This window comes from Boleophthalmus pectinirostris, unplaced genomic scaffold (assembly GCF_026225935.1).
Source record: "Boleophthalmus pectinirostris isolate CB_2022bp ecotype Guang Dong unplaced genomic scaffold, ASM2622593v1 HiC_scaffold_18, whole genome shotgun sequence".
Classification (NCBI taxonomy): domain Eukaryota; kingdom Metazoa; phylum Chordata; class Actinopteri; order Gobiiformes; family Gobiidae; genus Boleophthalmus; species Boleophthalmus pectinirostris.
The window spans coordinates 21,074,131-21,101,265 of record NW_026571133.1 but is presented as its reverse complement, the minus strand read 5'-3'; the positions used below and the strand labels follow the sequence as shown (position 1 = coordinate 21,101,265).

Genomic DNA, 27,135 nt, shown 5'->3' with positions numbered 1-27,135 from the left:
TCTGTCACATTTTTGTTTTCGTCATAGTAGCTTACTCAACTTTCCCCACCACTGCAAAAAAAAAAAAAAAAAAAAAAAGTGAACTCACATATTGCTTTCAAACAAAAGTAGTAAAATATACATTATGCAATTGGCTATTTAAAAATGATGAAATGTATGTGCCTGTTTTTTACATTTGAAAAATTAAAAGTTTGCCAGTTTTGGACTTAAGTGTGATTCATTTCACTTGCTGCAGAAATGCTTCCATAGCACCACCTACTGGTTGTTAGATAATTCTAGTGCGCATTGTACAGCATTGAACACGATTTTTGTTTTGCTTAAAAATAAATAGGCTTACCTAATAATGCCTCACGAGAGAAATGTTTATAAAATCAATTGTATTTGTTTCTAACTTAACCTTTGTTCATTGCTTTTTCATTCATGTAGTTTAGGTTTTCAGACCCGAAACAACGTTAAGGACTGTCTCCTTAACTTTGTTTCACGTATCAAAACAACGGCTCCAAGAAGCTGTGGCCCCTGGCAGCGGCGCTACGTCAGTGGGAGAGAGCGGAGCGTCCCAGCCCTCAGAAAGAACACCACAAGCGCCACAAGTTCACAGTGGACAAGCAGCCGGGATACTTAATGGGACAATTCCGCAGACGTGCGTAAAGACGCACAGTAACTTATTTTATATACCCTACTTAAGTTTAAGATGCTTGCGAGAAAAAGCATTATCCCGGAGGAATTCGGGCTACCGGGGCTTGTTTCCCGTATGCCACGAAAACCAGTGTTCAGAGACCGCGTCAATAAGGCGCGCTTTATTGCAAAGAATGGCTCCTGCAACTTGGCACACAAGAACATTCGCGAACAGGGCAGATTTTTACAAGATGTGTTTACTACGCTGGTGGACCTCAAGTGGCGATTCACGCTGGTTATCTTCACCACCACCTTTGTGAGCAGCTGGCTACTGTTTGCCATGAGCTGGTGGCTCGTAGCGTTCGCGCACGGAGACCTGGACCCAATGAGGCCAAGCGGATCTTACTGCGTCACGGACGTCAAGTAAGTTGTTAGTGACTTTGTATTGAGAGAAGGCTAGCTGGAATCGATAATGGCATTGTAGCACTTTCGATAAAAGCTTTTAAAATGGGCTAGATAAGTCTGCAACTCTAAGACTCTGCGGCCTTCCCAAACGTATCTTAAAAGTTGCATATTGAATTAACAGGTTCAACCGAGTTCACAAAGTGAAAATAAAAGACTCAGAACATTTAGGTTTGATTTTTGATGGTGGAACACTGACCTTGATTCCTTTACAGTTCAACCAATTTCAGTTATTTAATTATATTTAACAGATTTTAATAAGCACAGCCTAGACTACAGAATTATGGATCTTGTGATTTGTGTCCTTTCTGTGCAGGTCGTTTACGTCTGCCTTCCTGTTCTCCATAGAAGTGCAAGTGACCATCGGGTTTGGGGGACGCATGATCACAGAACAATGCCCCGCTGCCATTACTGTGCTCATAATGCAGAATATAGTGGGTCTCATCATCAGCGCTGTCATGTTGGGTAAGACTACAGGGCTACGTAATAAAACATCGCTAGAGGGAGGTCGCACAAAGCTTGTAAGAAACAAGGCCTAATAGAATTTTTAGCACTAATTTGACATTGCATGACCTGCAGCCCTTTAGCCTATAGGCTATATCGCTCTCATCCCAATACGATATTGCAATTTTGTATTCAATTTAATACATTTTAGATTTGATTGAATGAATGAAAGCAATAACCATCCTTTCCATTTCCAGGTTGTATTTTCATGAAAACGGCTCAGTCAAACCGGAGAGCAGAGACTTTGATTTTTAGTCGTCATGCTGTTATAGCTGTTAGAAACAACCGCCTCTGCTTCATGATCCGCATTGGAGACCTCAGGAAGAGTATGATTATTGGAGCCACCATCAGATTGCAGGTTATTCTTTATTTTACTACTTAACTGTAGTAGCCTATTTTCTACCATCCCTGTGCACTCTTGTGCAGGTGGTGAGAAAGACCACAACTCCAGAAGGTGAGGTGATCCCCATTCATCAGATTGATGTCCAAACAGAGAGTGCTGTGGCCAGCAATAACCTCTTTCTGCTTGCCCCACTCATCATTTGCCATGTTATTGACAAAAACAGGTAGATATTTTTCTTAATCATTACCTATTTTTAATCTTATGGAGCTTGATCTGGCCCACAATAACACTGGACTCTGAGCTTAATATGAAAGTACTTGTTTTTAGCCCCATGTATGACTTGTCAGCCATGGAGCTGCAGTGCAGTGATCTGGAGGTCATTGCCATCTTAGAGGGAGTGGTGGAGACCACAGGCATCACCACACAGGCACGCACCTCCTATGTGTCTGAGGAGATCCAGTGGGGTCACCGATTTGTCCCCATAGTAACAGAAGAGGAAGGGGTGTACTCTGTGGACTACTCAAAATTTGGAAATACAGTTAAGGTAAAACAATGGAAAATCATAATTTTTCATTATGTATATTAAAAAAGAAAAAAAGCAAAAAAAAAACTTTTTTGTTCTAGGTTGCAACTCCTCTCTGTAGTGCTCGAGAACTGGATGAGAAACCTTCCATTCTTATCCAGACTCTTCAGAAAAGTGAGTTGTCTCACCAGAACTCACTGCGCAAACGCAACTCAATGAGACGCAATAATTCCATGCGTAAAGTCACCAGCAGTGGTAGTCTACGCAGAAACAATTCAGGGCTGAACCCTAAAGTTCAGTTTTTTACTCCAGTGGAGGGAGGGCAAAGCCTGAACGCAGTCACCTGACATGAAGCCTGTGTCCTGCTGGCCGCTATGGTCCTCTGTCTCACTCAAAGGATTCTGAGCTTTGGTGTCTCACCTGCCATGACAGGACTAATTGTATCAATGTCTCACGAAATATTAAAACTGAAAATGTTTACATAGTACTGATTCACCCCCCCTTGTTGTAACAATAAATGGGAGCATCATTGACATTGTTATATATATATATATTTTTTTCTTTCAGAATGGTTACTCATATCTTCTAATGAGCCTATTTCATGATCAATAAGCATCATCAAGCTGATGAGATAACATAAAATAAACTTGTCCCACAACGGAGAAATTCAGGGTTGCAACGTGCTGTTGAATAGCAAGCTCTCTAAGAGCCTAAATATTAGATAACAGATACTCTTAAAGTGTAATAAAATGCGATATAAGGCTACCTTATGTATAATGTGAACAAATGAACAATGTATGCATTAAAATACGAGTTTATCAGTATATATAAAAAAATAGAATTAAGTTTTGCCCACAACTTGTGACGTATTGCTGACGTTTACGGAAGTCGTTCAGCATTCGCAGCGGTGGTTTTACGGTGGACGTGTGTGGCGCATGCCCTTTGCTCTATGGATACGTGTGTTAATAAGTGAAGAACAGAACTCTGCAAAATGGCTAGAAACCTAATGATGAGCTTTGTTGGTCTGCGTAAACTTCAGAGGAGCCTTGTATGGAAAGAGTCTCGTCTTTATTGCCACACTGGAGTCGACCCAATTACACTGAGTCAACACAACGGAATCAGGTGAGCTTTGGGGGGCTTCTGTAAACGCAAACGCACTGCTGAACAAAAAGGTAGCCTATTTGAAATGCACATCCAGTGAGTACTATTCCACCGAGAAAATTTTACCAGGTTTACTTACTCATCATTCTTATTCTTCATTCGTATGTATTATTATTATTTTTTTTAGAAGAATTACATTGAATAATCCTAAAAAGAGGAATGCCCTTTCCCTGTTCATGTTGGAATCACTTCGTAAGAGCATCCTCAGTGAAACCGGTAGTGAAGATCTTCGAGTCATTGTATTATCAGGTAGATCTGCACCCTGTACAAATTAGGCAATAATAAAAAGAAAGTATACTTGACTTTGTTTGTACATCAGCCAACGGACCCGTATTTTCCTCGGGTCATGACTTAAAGGAACTGACATCCGCTCAGGGAAGAGGGCATCATACAAAAGTATTCAACACCTGTTCAGAGGTACGTCCTGATAAAAGTCACATCAGTACTGATGCTCAAAGTGGTGAAAATGAGCATAACAAAACAAATATAACTGTTTAATCTTTAGGTAATGAGCCTTATTCAAGATATACCAGTCCCTGTTATTGCCATGGTGAATGGTGTGGCCACAGCAGCAGGCTGCCAGCTTGTTGCCAGCTGTGATATTGTAATAGCTTCAGAGAAATCCACTTTTGCTACTCCAGGTGTTAATGTGGGTTTATTCTGCTCTACACCAGCCGTAGCTATTGGAAGATCTATGCCCAGAAAGGTAACATTTGCATTATTCATTGGAGGACTCTGAGAAGCATATACTGTATTTTTGTGTAAACTATTGTGAAAGACTTACAATATCCATTTCAGGTTGCACTGGAGATGTTGTTTACAGGAACTCCCATCTCGGCCCATGATGCTTTGCTGCATGGTCTGGTGAGTAAGGTTGTACCAGAAGATCGAGTGGAGGAAGAGACTCTGGCCATTGCCCACCGCATATGTCAGGCGAGTCAACCTGTTGTGGCTCTTGGCAAAGCTACTTTTTACAGGTAAAGAGGAGTTTTCAAGCAATATCATTGATACTCAAAATTACTATGTTGACTAAAGCCCGACCGATATATCGGCTGGCCGATATGGGCACCTGGAGACATATTGGCTATCGGCCGATATGCTTGCTGATATGGGCCGATATTTCACGTGGGCATGTTATACCTCGTTATAAAGCTTAGACTCTCTACATTCTGTTCATTTAATCCAATTTACAGACAGATAAATGTCCTGATATGTGGCTCCGCATCAGTATTTATCTGCGGAGTCATTTGTCTGTGTCAGTACTGTCCCTGAACACACCACTCACGTGCTATTGTTTACACCCGCAGTTGTGCGCAACACTGAGATTATATTCTTTTTACAAACAATCGGTTTGAGTCTGGATTAAAAGGACATTTATTAGTTCAGACTTGTGATGTGAGGAGGAGCCTGTGTGAGCAGTGAGTGTTGGAAATACATTGACTTTGAAGCTAGTTTTGGCTATTTGTTATTAGCGATTAGCTGCTGTAGCTCCCGCACATAAACAGGCTGTTTTCTATTGGCCTATTGTAAAGTGATTATATTGGCCGTATTTTTGTTACTGGACCTGCACTTGATATGTAAATGAGCTGTGAATAGACATGTGAATGATCAACATTTATGCATATAATTAATTACCGCGGCACGCACGTTTTTACGGCTAAAGGCTAATAACGGTAGTTTCTACTAGCTAGGAGTTATGGGTCGGTCACGATCGAAGCGGCTCTTAGAGCCGGCATGCTTCTTATTGGGAGCCGTGTTTTCTCTTTTTCTCACGTTTTCTCTTCAAGCCGCTTGTAGACCCGTAGTTTCACAGCAGCAGCGGCTGAAAACGAAACTTTCAGAAATCTGCGTGTGCATAGGATAAAAAAAAAAAAGTGTATATTCGGCTGCAGTTCAGCATAAAATGAATAAACCAGGATTAATCTTGGGCTCGAGTGTGGGAGGGACCGAGTCCCGACACTCAGTCCTGGTTCAGTTCTGGTTTAGTCCTGTTTTACACATGGTTTAAATCTGTTTTAGTCCTGGTTCAGTTTTGGTTTAGTCCTGCTTGCAACAAAACAATCTCAAGAGTCGCTTGGGAGCAGAAAGAGCCAGCTGCTTTAGTGAGCTGAGCCAAAAGAGTCAGTTATCCAAAAAAAAAACAAAAACTGGAATACCCATCACTAGTGTCTAGAATGTGATGCAAAAATGCCATTAGGCCAATCTACTGTCTGTAAATATGACGTAAAGAGTCAGAATAACAATAAATGTTGCCTAAATAAACCCAATTTAGAATCCACTAGAGCCAAACCTAAGTTTTTTAAACAATTCAAGATTTACAGTGAATTTTTACATCACTAAATATATCAGCTATCGGCAGCTCCAACACCCATTATATTGGGTTCATATCGGCCACAACAAAATCCATATCGGTCGGGCTCTAATTTTGACTATAATCCATAATAGAAGACACACTATAAATATACTTAATATAAACAGCATAGATTATGAAAGATACCATATACAGACATTGTGTTCACTTCCAGTGACATTTCTTCATCTGTTTCTCTTAAAGACAAATGGCACAAGGTCGAGACGCTGCGTATGCTATTGCTTCTAAAGTGATGGTTGATAATCTGGCTCTCAGAGATGGACAAGAAGGAATCAGGGCTTTCATAGAAAAACGTAAACCTGTTTGGAGTCATAAAGCAGAGAAAGCTCACGACTGAGGGACTGCAACTCTGCACAATTCTGCTTTGTCAGTGTGTATAGCCAAGACATGAAATAATAATTAAAATGATAAAATCATAGATACAAGTGAGGTTCTAATGTTTTGCTATGTAATAGTATTATTATAGTAGTATAAAACAAAATGATATATTTTACATATATATTTCTAATAGACTTAAATAAAGTTGTAAGTATCTTGGTACCTTAACGTAAGTAATGCAGAGAAAATTATATGGCACAGAGCAGTAATAAGGAATAATGTTGCTTTTCAGAAATTAATCTGAATGGTCTGTTAGCTAAATAAAATATAATGTTGAATGTGACAGATTGTGAACAGAAGCATTTAAGAATAATTCATGAAATTAGGTTTTGTATAAAAATCTAATTAGTAGAATCAATTGAAATCTGTATCCAATAAAAAAATACACTGGCCTTGGGCATAAATATGATTATAAATATCCAGTCTCTTTTGCCATAATATATGAACGCATGTATACATTGTCTTAACATGAAAAAACAAAAGTTAATTTTGAAATGGAAAAGAAAATTGCATTCTATTGTTAGACAACATATTTTTCTCTTTGAAAAATAACAATAAATCTCTAGAATGTACATATATCTGAAGTAACATAAAAAAATAAAAACATAAACCGGGGATCGGCTCTTCCCTTTCTATAGTTAAACATTACATCAAAACCCACTGTACAGGCTCTAAAAAGATATACACAGCCATCTGTTATTTTACATCCAAAAATAAAAGGAAATATTCAGTCAGTTTATTCTCCTTAAACTGATCAGTAGAAATATTGTTGGCTGGTGTGTCCTGTCAGTATTTTACATGTTTATGTCTGAAAATACAAAGCAGAAACAAAACCATACCCTTATCAAGCAAGCATAAACACTTAACCTAACCACAGTGTTACTGACTATCCCATACTCTACAGTGTTAGTCATTTTGTCTCTGTCACAGAAGCATGGAGTCCTGCATGGCAAATGCCTCATGTGCATTTCTGTAATGTGGTCCTACAAACAGCTGGGGGTGCTGTTGCCTTATCACAGGCTGCTGCTCCTCAAACCGTGTTCCTAAAGTGATGGAGGTTGTTGGCAGGAAAGGTAAACTCCTGCACAGGAAACATTTGAGCTTTCTGAAAGCTCGGTGAGCGCGGCATCCCACCCGGAGATGGTGGGTGGAGGTCACTATCGCCCCATGTAGATTCATCCACACCTCCCCTGTGTCTGTCATCTCGAGAATAGTGCAAGCTGGGCTCCATTCTGCGCTGTCCCACTCCTGTGTAGCCCTGTGCAGTGGAGGTGAGCTGCTGTAGGTAAATGGGAGCAGAGGTCCCTGAGGTCTCCAGCTGCAGGGTGTACTCCTGCGGAGGCTGAGTGGTGCGGGGGAGGTGGCTGGAGCTGGATGGAGGCAGTCTGCGGTATGTGGCAAAAGAGTTGTTCATGAACAACTTTTCTGGGGAAACACTGTTTGCATGCCTCTGTGTAGTGGCGTATGCTCGCTCCCCATACATCTTAGTGGGAGAGGGGGTATATCGAGAGGTCACCGCATAGCGTGGGTCCTCCCCTCTGTGATCCAGATTCACATTGTGGGCTGGGTGAAAGATGGGGACTTCAGTAGTGGTTCTACCCTGTGGCTGCTGGTGCGGAGACATGATAATGTGGCCAAAGGGGTAACTGCTCTGGGTCCCTGCCGAAGAGCCGTGAGAAAACTGATGAGAAAATGGGTGCTTCGCCCCTCTGGGTCCTGAGGCTACAGAGACAATACTTTCAGCCAAACTAGGTCCACGAAGCGGACTGCCATGAGGACCAGATGAAGCACTAAAAGGAGTCTCAGCGCGAATATTTCTAATTCTTGATGGAGGCCTCTCTAGCTCCAGGATTTCAAAGTCCTGGTCAGGTAATCCAGGTACGTTGTCATATTGTGAGGCATTTGAGCCCCTATTAGAGCCAGGCATGAAGCCTTTAGAGCGTGGTCGTCTGTGGGCCAGTGCAGTGTCATCTGGACTGGAAGGAGCAGGAGAGCTCCCTCTGCTCTGTCTCTCCCGTGCGGCTGCAGCTTTAGCAGCCTCTAGCTTAGTCTCTGAAGGTTTGAACCAGCGGGGACCTATGTCTCGACGAGTACTGGGTACTGCATTTGAGTTGCGGTTAGCTGTGGCATTGCTTTTCCCTTCTGCAGTGACAGTGGCTTGTGGCACTGGATTCTGGGGTAGTGGAGTGGGAGCAGGGGGTGGCGTTGGCTCCCTCTGAGGTGGGGAAGCCCACTCACTGGGAACCTCCCCAGATGCCCTGGAGATGGCATCTTTTCGGTCAGCCTTGTTATGGCGAACGGGCTTATCCAGTGAGTCTCTGCGGACGCGGCTTGGAGGCCGACTTTCCACCTGACGCTCTGGTACAGGACTAGGCTCCCGTTCAAGCTCAACGGGTTCAGCGTGGCTCTGCCCATTCACAAAATGGTTCACCACTGACTCCGAACTCAGAGGTGGAAGCTGACCAAGAGGTTTTTTAGGAAACTCTTCATCTTTACCTGAAAAACAAAGACACCTTTGTTAACACACACAGATACTACTTTAAGATTAATTGGCTATAAACACTGGTGTTGACTGACATCAGATGAAGAAACTCACAACAAGGACATGAGCCATGCAACACCACGGCCATAGAGACTTTGATTTATAATATTATAATAAGGACAATATCACTGATAAATCCCAAAAGAGAAGGAGAGCAGCAACTGAGACTGATTTTAGTTATGTATTGCAGAAGGCAGTTTCAGATAAAGATGATTAATTAATCTGTTTTTCATGAAAAGGATACTAATGATAAATACAGAGGTAGTGAAATTCCCTTAAGCCTCTAAAAAGTGTGCACCTTAAATAAGTCAATGTGTATCTGTCATTATTAATAGAACAACTCCAATACTCCAAATAAAAATAAGCAATGTATAAAATGTTTTGAAGAGAAAAAGGAAAAGTCCTTTGTGACAGAAAAACCCATGTGTTAAGGACAGACATGTGAAAGACAGACAAAGGTCATGGCCGAGTGTGGGACAGATGCACAGACACAGAGGGGAGATCAGTCAGGATAGCCCACCAGTTACTGTTGTAGGAGGGTATGTGGCCCCCACTCACAGCCACACTTTTCATGTTGTTGGCTAACAATGTATGAAAGAAGAGAGAGAAAAGGCAGATTATTGAGACAGAGCAGGAGCGATAAGAAGTGCCACAGGTTACAGACAAAACTAAGCCAGGTCAGCGGTCTACCTAGATACAGGTGAACAAAAATCTGGTTTCTAACAAAGCCATGGTGAGGTTAAAGCAGCCATATTCCTTCAGCATTTGTCATTATTGTAAGATCTGCATAATAGTTGAAGGGATTTTTATTAATTGGGTTTTATTACATTTGGTACAATGCACACAATGGCGTATATCACACTGTGATTAACATTCAACAATGCTCCTCTAGGTTTAACATGATTCTGTGGGTTTGGTTCAGAGCATTACCTGGAGCCGGTAGTTCCAGCTTTGCCCTCCTGAGCTCACTCATGGACATCTGCAGCTGCTCAATTACAACGTCATCCTCGTAGTAGAAGTTTTTGGACAAAGAGACCTGGAGAAACTCCACCAGCTCTTCCATGGACAACTTCATTAAGTGCTCTAAAGACACAAAAAGAGCTGTTAAGAGTTTGGCTCTTTTTGGAAAATGCAACTTAAATGCTTTATTACATCATAAATGGGTAAACATTAACAGTAGTTAAATATGAATATCTTACTTTTGTGGAGTTTGAGCACAGTGTAGGACATGGCAGGCAGCACTCTCTCACCCTCCAAAATGTAGATATCCCAGATCCTAAGTGTAAGCGTGAAAGGAGTCTGGACACAATGAGGACATAGATATTAATGTTGTGTTAGCAGCCAACATTATTGAAACACCTGAAATGTGTATTTTAAACTGCATGTATTTTTGGAGGGCTAACATACTCTATCCAGGAAGCACTGGAAAAACCACTTCATGGTGTAGAGGCTGGTGTAAACTTCTTGAGCATCCTGTCAGAGCATATAACAAACCATAAATATCTTTCTGTGGGTTTATAAGATTACTACAGTCATATTTTCTTACCAAGTGCTGCTTGAGCTTCGGCATCATTTTCTTCAGGATGCGGTCATGATGTTCTTGGAAACGCATCAACTTTGGAAAGCCAGGGACGAAAAAACCTAAAAAGGTGTGGTCAATAAGAGGAGTATTATTATGATGATGATGATGTTTGTACATTAAAATGTATAATATAAAACATATACCATGCATGGCATGTTTCTGGCCTGATAAGAGTCTGACCAGGGCCCAGAAAGCATCCTCCTCATTCATGTAGATGAGCAGCAGAGCAGTGATCTGACTCATGCCCTGACAGTAGCCCACTTCCTGCACGAGAAACAAACTTCATTTTGACAGAAGAATGACGGGTGGTGTATCAAGCTTTAAACTGGTGACCATAAGACATGGTCACCTGGTAAAGAAGGTTCATTTAATCATTGTCAGCTCCTTATCCAGTGCTAGATCATGAGAAGTTTCAAAACTGCTCACAGCTCCCAAAAAATGTATTTAGGAGCAACTTACCGTGTTATATATCGAGTATGCTGTTAGGACATGGAAGAGAGCTTGCTGCCTATAAAGCAAAAGAATGTTATTTATGAACTAAAAAAAAACTAAAAACCCCACCTTACTTTATTATCATTATAAACAGTATACATGCCTCAGTTACTTATACAGTATATACAAAATAAATAAAATGCATCACACATTTAACATATGCATTCAACTTGAGTAGACAATCATTTCCTGCACCTATTTGGAGTAATGTTGTTTTTGCACTCACTTGACATCATAGCGGTGCATGAACATGATGTGATCTCTGTAAGTGCGGTTGACATCCAGATCTATCTGACGGATATCAGGCGACAGTCCCCTAGCTCTGGCCTTCAGCTTCTGCAGACAACCAACACTCTCCATTCAAAGTGTTGTAATGTGGATTACTACAATCAATATTAATTACAGCAACTTTCTTTTAAAAAGTTATAGCTCAGGAAGAACACATGAACATTACAGCATACCTTTCTAAAATATGTCTTTAGACTTAAGTTTAATCCTATTGAAAATATATTATTGTACCTCATAAAAGTCTTTCTTCTCTTCTTTTATTTTGGGTACATCAAGCAGCAGACACCAGACCTCGCCTCTGAGCTGTAAAGGGATCCCTTTGTAAATCCTCCTGACCAGCTGAAAGCACAAACAGTAGCATATTAGTCCAGAGGTACTGTTCAATATACAATACACCGTGAGAGCAGCAGTAAAGGGCCCTGGAAGGAGAACTACTCCCATCTAGAACTATGAGAAAAGAGACTGACAGATAAACTGCTCCAGTTATTCAGATGGTTGTCTCCATGCAGATGTTAGTGCTTTGCCTTGACAGTTCCACAGTAAGGCACAAACTTGGCAGGCCAAGTTACAGGTCAAATCTGTGGAGAGGTGACCCTGCTCACATTAAGAATGCATGCATGGATTTCAAAGATGTTTTGAGCAAGAAAGCAAAAAAATGCAATTAAGAAGGCTTTACTAGACAAGACAGCTATGGTATGGAATGTATGGAATAAGTATGGAATGGGGAGAGAGACATTGGAGACATTTGGTAAATGGTTGTGGCCCATGAGTCAAACCTATGATCACATATGTGTAGACCCTTAAACCATTACACTGCTGACAAGCACCAAAACAGCAGACTGTAATGCTGACAGATCCCCACTGAGAGTAAAGGGGCAGCAGAGGATCACACATGCACAGCATGGATGTGTAGCACACACCCGAGCCTGGCCCAGCTAAAAACACAGCGGGGAAATTTGGCCTGGTCCCATCCCAATTTAAGCCCCATGGAGACAACCAATGGTGGTTTATTTAATTAAATTAAATAAAATTTAATGGAAAAGTACAGTCATGTGTGTAGTCACCTTTTCACTGTTCTTGTATTTATCCCAGCTCTTCAGCATCTTCAGCCATTTGGTGGTCCTCTCCACTTCAGTGTGCTTTTGCTGCAAACACAAGAGTTAGATGGTTAAATGGCAAGTTAAATGGTCATCACATAACGGTAATAAACAGAATGAAACAAAATTAAAATTCCCTTCACCTTCTCCTCCACTGAGTCGTAGGATGGAAGTTCATTTTCACTAAAAAGATGAAAGAAAAAATAGTTATGATAGATAAATAAATGCACATGAAATATTTTGACATAACTTTGAATTTCTGTAAAAGGCAAGTCAATAGCATTATATTTGCCTTGATAAAGACAATTTCACTGCATGTTTGTGTGTGCATTTTAAGACCTACATGAGCTCATAAAATGACAAGATACTTTCAGATTAGGCATTTTATTGTGTTAGTACAATGCCCCCCTTATATCTTGCAATTTAAACAGCATACTTTGAATACAGTTACAACACTTGCTATGGTAAAAGTAAACAGGACATTATATAAGCTGCATAACCCTGTATGTTCACTCAGTCTACATGCCCACTCACAGGTACACCTCAGGCCCTGTGTGTTCTTATATGCCCTCCATCAGAAGTGCCATACACGTCACTTGTACATTTCCTTTCAGTCCCTGAGGCTTGACTGTAGCACTGTGTCCACGACTGTAACACTGTTATTGTGGCTGACCACCCAGTTTCCTGCCAGTGTGTGCCAGCCATAAATCCAGCACACATCACAGGGTGCTTTAAGAGCCTCACAGCTCCTCTAGTCGCTGAGCCAAAGCCAACAGCCCTCAGCAACACTTGTATTTACAACCTCTCATTTTCTCCCTTTGGTGCGGCTCTTTTGTCCAAACAGACTTTAAAAAGAGCTATAATAACAGTAGGCTGTGCTTGGGGCAGTATAAGCTTACTGAACGAAGCCGAATCGATCAATGACTTTGTACAGGTGGAAGTTGGTGTCCTCCCAGGGCTCCACAGTTGCCTCTTTTCCCTAAAACATAAAATTAGGAAAATTTCAAACCATGTCAGTGATTAATCTTAACGCACTGAATGTCAAAATATTACTCATTCCATTTTAATGTAAATTCTCAAAATGGATTAAAGGGACAGTTCAGAATTTTGGACATAGCACCTCATTTCCTAGTGAGCCAGAGTGTTGGAGACGTGTGGAAACACTTTTGAAAATATTCCACCCAGTCCTTGTATTTACAGAGGTCACTGGTGCTAGGCTAGCACATGTCAATCGCCATAGTTAGCCTACCACTAAAAAGTCTTACTCACTCCACAAAGCACCCAAAGCAAATCTATTATTACGCCAAACTATCGATGCAAATGTCTGTGTTGATAGAATAATAGAATAATGTTTGAAATAAAACTAACCTTGCATCGCATGAATTGTCACATGTTGAGGGACTATTTTCTCAGCAGAAGCGGAATTTTACTTTGCCCTTAAGGTAGGTGCTAGGTGATATCAGTTCGCTGCTGCCAAGCTTCTACCAGGAAGTGCAACTCGCTGCTGCTCAGACATAAATCCTTCAAATACAAGGTTGGTTTTACTTCTAAAATTATTCTATCGACACAGACATTTACATTGACAGTCTGGCTTAATAACAGATTTGCTTCGGGTTCTTTGTGGAGTGGGTAAAACTGTTTTTAGTGGCAGGATAACTATGGCCATTGACATGTGCTAGCCTAGCACCAGCGACCTCTGCAAATACAAGGACTGGATGGAATATTTACCATTTAATGCTTACACTAGGTACAGATGACATAACAGTATTTGTCCAAATTTGTACAGTATTCATGGGTTTCAGTTTCTTGTTTTTCGGTGATATTTTGAAAACATTAGTAAGTAAGTAAGTATTTATATAGTGCTTTTCACAGACAATTTTTTTTGTCACAAAGACACTTTACAGAGCATTACATTCAGCATTATTCTTTCACTCTATACCAGGTGATGGTAAGCCACTGTTATAGCCACAGCTGCCCTGAGGCAGACTGGCAGAAGCGCGGCTACCATGCCAATCGGCGCCAACGGTCCCTCCGACCACCACCATCACTCGCGCACACACCACTTTCATACTAGGCAATGAGGGTGAAGTGTCTAGCCACTAGCACCAGTGCTAAACTTGGTACATTCAAAAAATATAATTTTGTTTTGAATTGTTGCTAAGGCAATGGTGCAAATTTTTCTCAGAACACCCTGTATAGGATGTGTGTGAAAAAGGACAAACATTAATTGTAATTTTTACAAGTTTAGTGACATATTGGAAATAATAAATTTAAATTTTAATCCCGATTCAGTTTTAGATGAAATTGTTGCATTAGCTTGGTTTGCTGTATACTATATGGATAAAAATCTAAACAACATCAGAGGATGTTTCAACAATATTAATTAGTAAAGATTAATTTGTTGCGGCATTCTTGTATCTGTATATAAGATTCTAAAAAAATAATCAAATATCAATATCAATTTCAGTGACAGTGACATGCTCTGCATACTCCAGTCATTTAGATAATCTGCAATGAAAACACCATAGCCTTCTACTGATGAAAAACAGCATGCATAACCAGTTTAAATAAAACTGTTTTTAAAACTGAAATGCAGTTTGATTGGCTGCTTAATTTACATGAGAAGCACAACCCTGTTGCCCTTGGTTGAGTGTGTAGTTGTGACTTTTGTAGTTGTGTGTTTGGGCAGCACCAACTGTGTGATAGAGAGAGTGAGCAGCTGTTAAGAGGTGTGAAATGAACAGGCAGACGCCCACCTGCGTCAGCGTCTCACTGCAGGCTCCTCACTGAACATGCTCTGTATTTACTGACGCTGACGCTGACACTGACTGCTTGTGTGGATGTGCTGGGAGATGTGTGAAACATAACATTGCAGAGAAGAGTTATCAATAATCTTTTTAAAAAGTAGTAAATTCTAAAGATTTACTTTACTACATGAGAAGAGAGTGTAAAAGACCCACATTTCAATATTTTTTGTCATTAAATAGTTGGTACAATTATATCCAACCCTTAAGGTGGAGCAGATGTTGAGGGATAAATTTATTGAATTTAATTATGCATAGATTATTTGATAGTGACAAACACAGCAAACATGGATTAGTATGTAGTAATCTGATGCGGGTATCACAGTATTTATAACCAAGAAAACGAACTGCTCTGAGCTGCCCTCTCAGCAGTTAAAATAACAGAACACAAAAGAATCAAAGCCTCTCTCTGTTGTGGCTAACCTACAGCGTCCACATGTGTGTCCATTTATCCGCTCTGTCTTTACTGACTTTAAATCAATTTCAGGCTAAAGCGAGTGAGGGCAACTGGGACTGCTCACCACTCACACTGGCAGGTCTTCGATGAAAGCGTAAAATCAAATATGTGCACTTGTTTAAAAAAGGGAGGTTATCTGAGGTGCTGAGAAGCATTCCTGGCTCATCACCTGTACCATGTGCTGAATTTGGCTTTCAGGAAGAGGAAACAGCTGTGCCACAGGTGAAAATGTTTCTTTGATTTTATAGAGGATGACATCAAAGCAGTGATGATGGGTTAGGAAAGGTTTTATCACAATATCTTTGGACCAGTAGAGATGCAGACACACATTTTTAACATACCTGATGAGTGGACAGTCAAGCTTTTTTTGTAATGCATTTAGTGTTCAAATAATAAAGCATTTACACTTCCTACCTGTCCCCTAACCATTGCTACCAAATGCATATTTGAATGCATTTATATCATGTTTTACTTGTATGAATTGGTGATAACACTTAACTTTAACATGAAAAAAATAGACAGTCTCAACAACCTGCTGAAGGAAGTTTAATGTAGCAGTGTGAGATTCTGAACTTGATTTTTAAACTCAAACTGGAGCTGGTGACATCCTGACACAGCCGTTTGATGCTGTTCTCTGTCCATCACCTTCGCACTCTGGTGCTTTGGAGAGTCTCTCAGAAGATTACTGCTCACAGCAGCACCCACACCTCCATCCTCTCTTGTCTATGCTCTCTTCACTCCTAATGAGGCACACTAATTATGCAGCGGCCAGACCAAATGAGAAAGACTCATTTACAAAAGCAGCATGATGGCTTAGACTGCCTGCTGTACTTCATACGTCTACAGAGTTAAAAAACAAAACAAAAAACATTAAAAATAAAGTAGAATGTCTGACATTAGTAACAGTCAACAAGTTTATACATATAACAACATTCCCACTGGCTACCAGACCTGGAGATGTTTGAATGAGGTTTTACATTATAGCCACATTAGTATAGAAATTTATCAGGGCATATTGTTATTAGTTTACAGTTAATGACTTTTGGGGGAAAAAAAGATAAAATAAGACAATATAAAACAGGATTAGTAACAATATTCCAAATAATAATTTGCAAATAACTTCCCGAACTAAATCATCATACTGTGATACTAGAGGATCTCATTACATTCAGATGGCTAACACTTTAACCTTGTGCAGTTATTGGGTTATTGGTATTGAGCAGTGTTTTGGTTCAGTGAACTTGGAATAGGTGCAGTGAAAACCTTTTATAATCAATGAAGATAATATTTAGAAAGAGTAATGATGGAAACATCTTCTTTGTCTATAATTATATTGCTTCATATGCATTCATTTTCAACAAAAAAGTGGTACTACACAAAAAGCTTGATAAATTTGATTCACCTTGTCATATTTGGCTACTATCTCGGCCCGCTCCTGGTCCAGTTTCACCGCTGCATCCTGCTCAGTGTCAGACGCTGTAGAGAAAACAAAAACAACAGGTAAGTATTACCATGGTACCAGAAGTGAATTATTTAACAATACAAACTCTCTCCCAAGCAATAGGAATAGGAAAGTGGGCAGGGCCAGTGTGTGTGTGTGTGTGTGCATAACAAACATGAACATAGCTTGTTGTCACTCCTTATTAAAGTTGTGATAACAAAAACAAACAAAACATGGTATAGTTAAAAATGTGGAAATGTTTTATTTGGATGAACAATGATAGCCATATACACAAGGATACTACTGGCTGGAACCTCTGCACAAAGCTGACAATGAAGGGCCGGCCAGTGAGGAGCCTCTCAGACTGATCACACAACTTCTGTTAACTTCTGTTGCCCATCACACAACCATGGCACAAGGTTTCGGTGGTCTCTGCTGAACTCACAATCCTTGTTCTAATAACTCTAAAGACCATATATAGAAGGTTAATGATACATCATTAGTTCCTCTCATTGTAAAAGGTCACATGCACACTTCCGTATTCAGCAATGACAGATTGGCCACAAATTGTACTAAAAAGTGAGTGTATACATTGTGTAAATTGTCTTCAGAACCTCCCTAGCTATTATGTAATCACTTTATTTGCCTGGTATTCTAGTCAGGATTGCATTCCCCTGTTTATTTTGCAGCTTCCTCCATGGGTCACTAGGGTCCGAAAGGGGGCAGAGCTCCACTGGAATTTTTAACGGTCCCAAACAAACAGTCTCTTATTGAGCAGGCTGGCATTTTTATGACAGAAGGGTGTGTGTCAGGGAAAGGCATGTGGCGGTGGGCAAAGGAGCAAACAGGGGGAATTATCTAAGGACAAAAACACTTTGGACCCTTTCTGGGAAACTCACTCTGGGGGACCCTCATCTAGTTCACACAGTAAAAGCTAGAGGAATAGTGGAAGCAGATATCAGAGCTTTTCATTAAACTTAAAGTGGTCTAATGCTAAAGTCTTTACTCACTATTAGTATTCCATTGCTGCTAGACTTGTAATAAATGCACTTATGTAGTTACATCCTTTTTATCCTTACAGGTCACACCAGTGTCTGTGAGAGCTACAAGTTCAATTAAATTTGTAGTGATCTATTCATTTATTGATATTAGATTAATTTAACATTTTACATTTCACTGGTAAACCTCCACCTGTGCTTGATCTTTCAGGGGAGGTACCATCTCTGTCCTGCTGTGCTTCAAATGTCTCTGCTGTCCTCATCTTTAACATATCTTTTTCCCACCTATACAGGTCTTTAATAGTACTCTTTAAAGACCTATGGGAATTCACTGTATTGTATCATTAGCAGTTTAGGAAGTGAAGTCAACTTCCTCAATATGAGTTATACATTATAAGGCATATAGCTGGGCTCAAACTGGATGAATGGACTCATTGTTTAGTATGTTCCCAAAACTGATACTGCCATATTTGAGTTCTACTTATAGTTCTATTATACAGGAGAACTAATATATTGTGTTACTATGGCAACGAAGAACTGACAAATGTGGATTAAACATTTTTACCATTTTCTTTATTATTATAATAACAAATATTATAATATTAGTATTAGTAATATAAGTATTCAGTTAAAATGAGAAAACGTTTCCATTAAAATGTAATCACCACAGATTATATCAGCTTCACTTTCACATCCTTGTTTTAACATTAACATATAACATGTATAATATAACATATTGAGATGTCATTAAAAAGTGACACTTACGTCAAAAATGTTTAATCTATATTTGTCAGTTCTAACTTTTTGTATAGTACAACATTTTTTTCCACAGTTATTCACCACAGAGGGTAGTGTGATACTGAACACATTCCACACAAGGCAGAGTGACCACTATTGGAATCTCGACTCTTAAACAGTGCCCTTTCACTCTTTCAGTCTTGCAAAAAAGGTTTCCCTGTCACAGAGAATTTTTTTTTTTTTTTAAATTGTTGCAAATAATGAAGAATAGTTCAACATTCATTCAAAAAAGTAAACAATATGAAGTGTGATTTAGTTCTGAATGTGACGACCAGTGACCTCAGATTCTCATATGTCACTGAAATGAACAAACCTGATTGTACGACTGTGTCCAAGTTTGGCCTGAGATGCAACAGAGATGGTGACCAGCTTGAAAGCTCTTTTGTATAGAACGTAATGTGAAAACCAGTCTGGATCCCAGGCTAAAATGAATTTAACTAAATGCTGTTCTAACTCTAAATACACTCATTATGTTTTTAATGTTGCAAATTTTAATGCAGCTTTAATATGTAGTTTAAAAAGATATGTATCTTATATGTCTGAATCATTATGTCTACTTTTGCTGGGCCGCACCTCAGAGGCCAATGTGATTTGAGGTCCATATGCTATGTGTTTGTTCTTTAATATCAGCAGCTGTTAACAACAATGACAATGAACACAACTCCGAACATAATCACAGCCCTCCTGGTCCATGTGCTTTCCTAAAGCCCTCTTTAGCCTACAGTAATGAGCCCTCTTTGTTCCTCATGTTAAGAGCTTGTCACTTGTCACGCCTCTCTGCCCCTGTCCACACACACTTAGTGTATCTCCTTCTTTGGCACATTGTGAAAACAAGAGAAGTCACAATAACACAAAATTATTAGAGACAACTCATTTCCTGATCATTTCACATGAGTTCAGCTCAAATTACCCAACCTGAAGTGTGTGGACTGGACTACACCAACAAGATAGACAATACACCATTTTCACTGATGTCATGTAGAGTTAGAATGTTCGTTGCAGAATACTGGAGAGAAAACATAAAAATATAACATAATCTTGATCCCACATATCAAAACAATTATTTTGCAAATCAGGCCACAACCATCAGGGAAACACACAATGTTTTTAAATGGAAAAAAACAAGACTAAATACTCGAATGCTTAGTGAGAAATGTAATATCATGGTGTAAAAAATCATTTAAGTGTCCTCAGAGTGACGTAAACTTTAACACCACATAATGTCACCCATTTAACAACTGATGAGGCAATCACATGCGTACACTAAACCATTATTACTACTCTGCAACGCAATCCTCTGTCTGTTGTCCCTGTACTCTGCATTGGAATAAAAAACAGCAATGTCTCTAGAAATGCCTCCACAAAGACAATACGGCTTTGCAAAGTACAATGTACAAAAAAAACAACAAAAAAACAAACAAACTGTTATTCCTATGATAAACAGTGGTAGAGTAAAACTGGTAAAATGTTGTAACCATAATTCAAGAGCACGTATGTTTTGAATTAGGCCTACCCTTTTTCAAAAAATCCTGGGGATCCTCCAGTCGATTCAGATTCCGCATCAGTCACAGTATTTTAGTTCAACAGGAGTATACCCAGACTAGCTCATTTTGTCAAAGTATGGAACTACATACAGAGGGAAATGATAGTAGAGAAGTGAGCCTACAATGAAGTGGCTGTTACAGCAACTACAGACAGACCAGAAATGGTACTTCAAGAGCAAGTCAGTCCCACTCTCAACATTCCCCACCCAAACACAACAACAGCACAACAGGCTGCTTTCAACTCAGAGACAGAGCACATCACTGTTTTGGGATGATTCGCAGATATTTCGGGAAAATCCTCTCATCATTTCACCAAAATAAAATGTGACCAATCAAATCAGATCTGACTTTAACTTGAAATGTTGAACAACACTCTCCAAAATAATACTGGTGTTGGAAAAATGAAATAAAAAGTGACAGGGGTGCAAAAAAGACAGATAAATGGATAATGATATTCCAATATTTATTTTTTGAAAGGCAATAAAAAAGAGCCTCTTCTGTAATACAGCAACTTGATAAAATAAATCTCTAAAGAAATTAAAATGTAGTCATGTAAAGTAAAATAACAAAAAAGCCCTTTCAACTTGAAATGCATTTTTAAACTAGTTTTACGTTGTGGCTTTTTCTTAGGTTTTCAGGTTATTATATTTCAAAAAGCATTTAACTTGACAACAATAAACCATGCCGAGTCTGGAGGCAGAGAACTGCGGTGGGCCAGTGATGACAGCAAGATGATAAACTGTTTCTATTAAAACTTCATTTTGAAATGAATGTGATGTGCCATGAGGAGTGCTGCTGTGGCGCTCAGCAGTGATAAATGGGTGAGAACACAGGGCTGGGAAGAGCAACAGGCAGACTGACGACAATAGGAAAAAGCTGTCTATCTCAACTCCATCAGCAGTCAGGAAGTGAGCAGATAACACTTCTGAAGCCCTCAGCAAACTGTTTAAACACACTTTTCATCTGTGGGAAGTTAGATGGCAAAAGACTGGGAAGGTACATTGCAGATAAGAATACAGACACTTATAGATGGTTTCTTTTCTGTTAGAGAACTTTACAACACACCTACTTTTGCATCACATCCACTACTCACCATAGAAAATTATGATTAATAAGGATTTGTTGTAGACTGATTTGTAACCATCAAAACATAGGGTGCAGGGCATTCTTAACTCATGATACTAATAACTGTTAATCAGTCATTACAATAAAAGTATGTCAAAATAACAAAAAAAACTTAAAAATGTAAATTGCCCAATCTTCTGTGAGATGTGAATATGAATCATCAATTTATTACCAATAAATGATACTTAGTCTTTATTCCTCTACAGTTAACTTTAGAGCAAAACATTGTTATTGGGATCATGAGAATAGGTATTACTACTTTTGAGAAAACAAAATTCACAGACTTGTTAAGCATCATGTTTTATAGCAGCTTGCACCAGCACTAAAATAAAAAGTGAAAGAACAACAATCACTTCATTATAACACCATTGGAAGCCTTTTCAGATCACTTCTGTTCTCAAATAAAGTCTGGCTGCTGTTTTGTGTGGAGGACAGCACAGCTTTGCCCTTTATTAAGGACAGGGAAGCAATTAGTCCTGTGTCTGCACTGGGGAAGTCATGGGGTCTCAGTCTGTCACCTACTGTGCCTGGACCACAGCCCCTCCAGCCCTCACCTGCAGCTTGCAGTCTGCACACGCATCAGAAGCAGATGGTACATTTTCTCCATTAAACAGGCTCTTGTTTAAGCTTTTGTTTGGTGCAGTATTTGAATATCTGCGTGTACCTTCCTGGCTAAGAGAGACCAAGAATCATGCTGCTGAATAATGCAGTGAGACAGTGAGCTGCCGATGGTGCTGACCAGGGAAGCGCAGCAGTTTGGCACCAGGCTGCTCTTGCTACGGGCTCGTTATAAATCCTAAATGTTCTGCTTCACTAACTCACCAATACTGCAGAGAGAATCTCGCAGTGCTTTCTTCTATAAGCAAACCACTATAACTACTTTTAATGGCACTATAAACACAAACTATGCTGCTAAATTATCTTGAGTGATACTGCTATTGTAGAACATTACAGAGCACTTTATTACACAGGCTCAGGTTGGGCCTATAGCTTTGCTCTTTCAAATTACCAAAGCTTTCAAATGAAGGGTATTGTTTCCTCATCAAAATAACAAAACAAAACAAAAACAAAGACACACACAAAACACACACACCTGTCAAAAAGACAACATAAAAAAGCAAGTAATATTCAAATAACTTCTTAGTTCAACACAAATATGGAGAGCTATCCAAATTTTTTGTCAAAATCACAATAAAAAAAATTGCCCAAATAATCTGATGAATTTACAAACCCTGATCTGGGTGAAGAGTCAGGTTTGAGTCCTTAACACAATGTAGTATGGACTTAATGTTCCAAATCCAGTTTTCCATTTCCTGGACAAATCTGTTTAAGTCTGACTACCTGTACATTTGGCTGCATTGATCTAGGATCAGCGACAAGCCAAGGTGAGTTCCTAAACAGAGCTGATGGACAAAAATAAAGACAGAAACAAAACGTATCACTTAGGGCTGGGCGATATGGATAAAAAAATATATCTCGATATATTTTGCTATATCTCAATATACAATATATATCTCGATATATGTTCAAGAAAAAATAATCCCCTAAAACTGAAAACTGCAAAAACAAATCTGCCAAATTACACAAGGTCCTTTTTTTTTATTGAAGTGTAAGAGGTCGGCAGTTCATATAGGAACATTTAAGATTACAAAAAAACCTAATTACATAAATAATAATTTAACTGTAAAATAAAAATAAATAATACATATTTCCTTCTTTTCATTCATAGATAAAACAACTCAAGACAAGCTCATCTTTGCATTAACTCTGTTATCCAGACCAGAACCAGAACCATGAGCTCCTTCAGCAGAAGAAACTCAGGATGTTCCTTATTTTAATAGATCCATGTTCCAGCAGTAAGGAGCTCTGAGGTTTAATCCCACAATCCACTGCAGATCAAACCCAACGTTTCCAAACACTTTTGTACAAGTGACACTGCAGCAGATTATTCATTAAAATCTTCTCCATAAATAAACTTTACATTACTAAACTTTACAATATATAAAGCACAACGACTCTAGAGCCACATCAGCCATTTTGACATTATAATGTGTTTAATGCAGTTTTGCGCACGTGTGTTTACGTTTTACAGAAACGAAACTTAAGCGCATGGCTCATTTACATAAACAGCGCACTTCTCATGCAGCTCAGCTCGTTTAGCTTCTTTCGGACTAAAGGACGAGACTCAGTGGAATATGAGGATTTGCTGCTGATGGTTTTGTCTGTAAATGGTGGAAAAGGTTCGTGGTGCTTGAAGTTTTTCACTGGCACCAACTTTCGGCGTTCACGGCGATAGTGACGAGTGAAGGAGACACGAGCGAACAAAATCAGGGAGGCGGGGGCGACGAGAGAGAAGACAAACAAGCGAAGCGGCGAATTCTAAATTTAATATAAGCATTATATCGATATATACGATATGTCAGAATTCATATCGAGTTTAAAAACTATCTCGATATATTTAAAATATCGATATATCGCCCACCCCTAGTATCACTCATTCTAATCAGTAGACAACCTCACCTCAAATCTCACTATTTTACTGTTTAAGTACCACAGCATAGCAAGTACTGTCATGCTTGTCATGCACTTAAACAATTAAAGAATGACTCTAAAACATTGAAGTTTCAGGATACTGTTTTCAACATCTACACAAGCATTGATCCACGCTTGGGAAATATGTAGTTTATAATGATGAAGTTTATCATTTTATACGAATTTTAACAAAAGTACTAATTCAATCCTGAATATCACCCTGCAGTGTGAGTTTAAACTGCGACAAATCCCATTTCTCTGACAGTACCTTTATTTAGCAGCTACATTAACCTACATTGATGGCTGCCATCATTAGACGTGACCTTGTCCAGTGCTTCAAGTGTTGTCTATTATTTAAAAGAACTGATCTACAGTAGAGTAGAGGACAGTACAGCAGAGCATCTTGAATGCACACAGCATACTGTAGTGTAGTGTCTTGGATGGATGAATTAAAAAAAAAAAAATCTCATCAAAAATGCCAAATTACATTTGCAATGCTAATGTACTAAACTTTCAGAGGATAACTCCTGTAGTAAAACTCCTCCATAGGATAACTTTAATGTAATGCAATTAATTCATGTTTAATGCCCTTTAATAACATCAAAGCTAAGAAGCAAGTAACAAGCAAGAAACTAACAGAACTGAATGACTTCTTCACAATAATAGTGCATTTGTTTCCTTAGTGAAGAAGGTATCACATACAGGGTCATCCAATAGAAACGCAGAACACACAGGGGTCACACAGTGTTCCATTACTCAGGGCACTACGCTTCATTATTCATGGCTCACTCTTGAAACACAGCTTCAGGAAATGTACATGGACACACAGATATCGGGACTAAAACAATAGTGGCTAATGGACCGTTTTGGAGGTGCAAACAAGAGAAAGATATTTTATGCACAGTCTAAAAAGCAATGTTCTAGTGCCTGTGTCATTAATGACAACACCTGATGCAATTTTTCAAGCTGTAACAAAAATGGCAGTCAAAAAACAAATAGAAAGGCAAATAAACTGTTGAACCAAAAAGCAAGACTTTTTGTGTGGTAATACTTTCAAATTGGACACTTCCATTTTTTAATTCCTGAGAGTTAAAACTTTCAATACGCGCACTATATAACTTTTCTAGAGGAGGGTACACAACCTGCTTGCCTGTCTCCATAGAAATGTTATTGATTTGGCTGCAATGTTCCACACACAGTATGGCATTACATATCCATCTCCTTGAGACAAGCAGGCAACACCACCAGGTCAGGTTATAGGTCATATCTGTTGAGAAGCACACCCCACACACAATAAGAATACATGTATTTCAACATATTTTCAAGAAAAAAAAACTAAACAAAAAAAACACCTGTAACTGCAGAAATGCAAAATACATCAGTTATCAATTCATTTCCATACTGTAGAACATTCAAGTCAAAAGTTACATGGTGCACCTTTAAATGAAACAAAATGATGATGCATAATAGGGAATGAAAATGCACACACCTCCAAACCTGGTTGCAGCTCTGCGTCTGGATGGTGACACCAGCTCTCTGACGATCTGAAGGACTTGCATACTCACTTAGGCGGCTGCAGACAGCGCTGAGGGCAGCAGGGGGCAGGGGTATTTTACTCCTGCCCTTCTCCACCCAGTAACCACCCTCTGCCCTGGTACTTTTACCAAACTCATGCTCACATCTACATCATGTTGCTAGAGACTTTAAAATGTTTCCTCAAACTCTCCAAAGCAAATCCAAAAGATGCGGTCCAAAGCAATGGTCTCATTATTGAAAACCTTTCCACTTCGTGTCTTGCTCCAACTATTCCACATTGCATTCTTTCAGATAGTTGCAAAATTTACATCCCTTCTCATGGTAGTTTAGATTATTGGTGGAAATGGTGATGTGGCAATTTGGAGAAAGCACATTCAAAAAAGCATTGTAAAATTCTTCCAATCGCAGTAGCTGAAGCTGTTCAAAGTGGTCCGAAAGAGTCCCTCCCTTTGTAAACTGCGTGTGATGCGAGTATGCCGTTCAGCTGTTCTCCCCCCGTTCCGATCGCCCTCCTCTCCTCCATTCATCTGTGTTATTGTCAGCAAGCCTCGATCTCCACGTCCACAGCCCTCATCGCTCCCCTCGCGCGCCTCTCATCACATCCTCTAAATTCAAATTAATAAGCTCTTGCTCTTGCACTCACAGCATCTTCTCTTTCTCTCCTCTGGTGCTTCCTCAGCTCTCGCTCTCCCCTCTCACTTTGGTCTGGTCACTCTGCTTTCCCAGGCAGTTCCTTGTTGACATTTGAATGTAAAGGACTAAATGAAAGCTGCAAGCAGTGACAACACCCTCTCATCCTTCAAACGCTGTCAGTCATTGTCACTCTCGGTACATCTTTGGTAATGCAATAAAGAGCTGAAGAGAGGGGAGGCTTCTCAGACTAACAATGTCCAAATGAATTAATAAATCACAATCTCATTATATAGGAGCCAGGCAGCACCAACTTCCTGGCACTGGAATTCAACACTGACCGTGGAGGCTCAGTAGATTCTTAAAAATCTAATAATGAAAGAGATGAGATGTGAAAAGTCGAAGGACAACTTAATGATAACTTACATATCCCGAAACAATAAGTACAAATATTATACAAGCCACTGTTAAGCAGCCAAGTATATAATTTATTTTAAAAATGAAATATCCTAATCTGCTCAGCAAGATGAATTCTTGCAATATTTGTGAGTTCACAAACTCCCGAGAATCCATCTGGACTGGCTCTTGCTGTACCAATTTCCTGGTAAACAAGTGGTTCAGACCAATCACAGGTGCTTCGACAATCTGCATTCAAATATTCACCATTACGTTCAGCTTTTTCGTTCTAGATTGATGTATAGAAATCAAATCTGCGTGAGCCAGGTTAGCTCTACCTTAATAATTTCTAGGCAAATCTCCCTTCACCTCCATGTTTACAGTGACCTGAGGACTGGCCCAGCCCTGACCTTGAAGATCTCAGACTGTCCGAACACCTTCAGGACACATAAGCACAACATGTCAGATCTGAAGACCAGTGTATTCATCGACTCATCAACAGCCTAAGGTGTGTAC

At 39.5% G+C, this 27,135-nt stretch overlaps 3 protein-coding genes across 5 annotated transcripts in view; 2 read left to right on the top strand and 1 right to left on the bottom strand.

Moving 5' to 3' along the window:
- The first annotated feature begins 579 nt into the window (after positions 1 to 579).
- On the top strand, positions 580 to 2,966 carry kcnj8 (potassium inwardly rectifying channel subfamily J member 8). Its single transcript, XM_020926549.2, has 6 exons — positions 580 to 1,038; positions 1,394 to 1,542; positions 1,779 to 1,939; positions 2,008 to 2,147; positions 2,252 to 2,468; positions 2,549 to 2,966. Exons 1-6 carry the CDS (start codon positions 692 to 694, stop codon positions 2,792 to 2,794), a joined length of 1,260 nt encoding a protein of 419 aa, XP_020782208.1. The 5' UTR covers positions 580 to 691; the 3' UTR covers positions 2,795 to 2,966.
- Positions 2,967 to 3,337: 371 nt separating this feature from the next.
- echdc3 (enoyl CoA hydratase domain containing 3) lies at positions 3,338 to 6,749 on the top strand. 2 transcript variants are annotated; one of them, XM_020926357.2, is made up of 6 exons: positions 3,338 to 3,569; positions 3,736 to 3,857; positions 3,928 to 4,025; positions 4,114 to 4,314; positions 4,407 to 4,585; positions 6,163 to 6,749. In XM_020926357.2, the coding sequence occupies exons 1-6, from the start codon at positions 3,439 to 3,441 to the stop codon at positions 6,314 to 6,316; spliced, it is 885 nt and encodes a 294-aa protein (XP_020782016.2). In that variant the 5' UTR covers positions 3,338 to 3,438; the 3' UTR covers positions 6,317 to 6,749. The 2 variants fall into 2 exon arrangements, with proteins under 2 accessions (XP_020782016.2, XP_055009608.1); XM_055153633.1 differs by having other exon boundaries at positions 4,407 to 4,541; positions 6,163 to 6,301.
- A 282-nt stretch (positions 6,750 to 7,031) lies between these two features.
- usp6nl (USP6 N-terminal like) overlaps positions 7,032 to 27,135 on the bottom strand; it is a 31,474-nt gene continuing 11,370 nt past the window's right edge. The window contains exons 1-14 of one of the 2 annotated variants that reach the window (XM_020926354.2): positions 20,370 to 20,543; positions 17,022 to 17,095; positions 13,258 to 13,337; positions 12,502 to 12,541; positions 12,326 to 12,406; positions 11,493 to 11,600; positions 11,200 to 11,309; positions 10,941 to 10,989; positions 10,625 to 10,745; positions 10,446 to 10,540; positions 10,307 to 10,372; positions 10,099 to 10,198; positions 9,830 to 9,982; positions 7,032 to 8,853 (exon numbers count right to left, since the gene is read on the bottom strand). In XM_020926354.2, the coding sequence (XP_020782013.2) occupies positions 7,388 to 8,853; positions 9,830 to 9,982; positions 10,099 to 10,198; positions 10,307 to 10,372; positions 10,446 to 10,540; positions 10,625 to 10,745; positions 10,941 to 10,989; positions 11,200 to 11,309; positions 11,493 to 11,600; positions 12,326 to 12,406; positions 12,502 to 12,541; positions 13,258 to 13,337; positions 17,022 to 17,095; positions 20,370 to 20,418 (2,592 nt within the window). In that variant the 5' untranslated portion in view covers positions 20,419 to 20,543 and the 3' untranslated portion in view covers positions 7,032 to 7,387. Of the gene's footprint in view, positions 8,854 to 9,829; positions 9,983 to 10,098; positions 10,199 to 10,306; positions 10,373 to 10,445; positions 10,541 to 10,624; positions 10,746 to 10,940; positions 10,990 to 11,199; positions 11,310 to 11,492; positions 11,601 to 12,325; positions 12,407 to 12,501; positions 12,542 to 13,257; positions 13,338 to 17,021; positions 17,096 to 20,369; positions 20,544 to 27,135 lie in introns of those variants that run through there. The other variant, XM_020926355.2, reaches the window with a different exon arrangement.

What these genes read in the sequence shown, in the direction of transcription:
- kcnj8 (XM_020926549.2), top strand. Translation starts at nt 692, where the DNA reads ATGCTTGCGAGAAAAAGCATTATCCCGGAGGAATTCGGGCTACCGGGG. An exon ending in CATGTTATTGACAAAAACAG is followed by an intron (nt 2,148 to 2,251) that starts GTAGATATTTTT and finishes ACTTGTTTTTAG; the next exon opens with CCCCATGTATGACTTGTCAG. An exon ending in AATTTGGAAATACAGTTAAG is followed by an intron (nt 2,469 to 2,548) that starts GTAAAACAATGG and finishes TTTTTGTTCTAG; the next exon opens with GTTGCAACTCCTCTCTGTAG.
- echdc3 (XM_020926357.2), top strand. Translation starts at nt 3,439, where the DNA reads ATGGCTAGAAACCTAATGATGAGCTTTGTTGGTCTGCGTAAACTTCAG. An exon ending in TCGAGTCATTGTATTATCAG is followed by an intron (nt 3,858 to 3,927) that starts GTAGATCTGCAC and finishes TTTGTACATCAG; the next exon opens with CCAACGGACCCGTATTTTCC. An exon ending in TATTCAACACCTGTTCAGAG is followed by an intron (nt 4,026 to 4,113) that starts GTACGTCCTGAT and finishes TTTAATCTTTAG; the next exon opens with GTAATGAGCCTTATTCAAGA.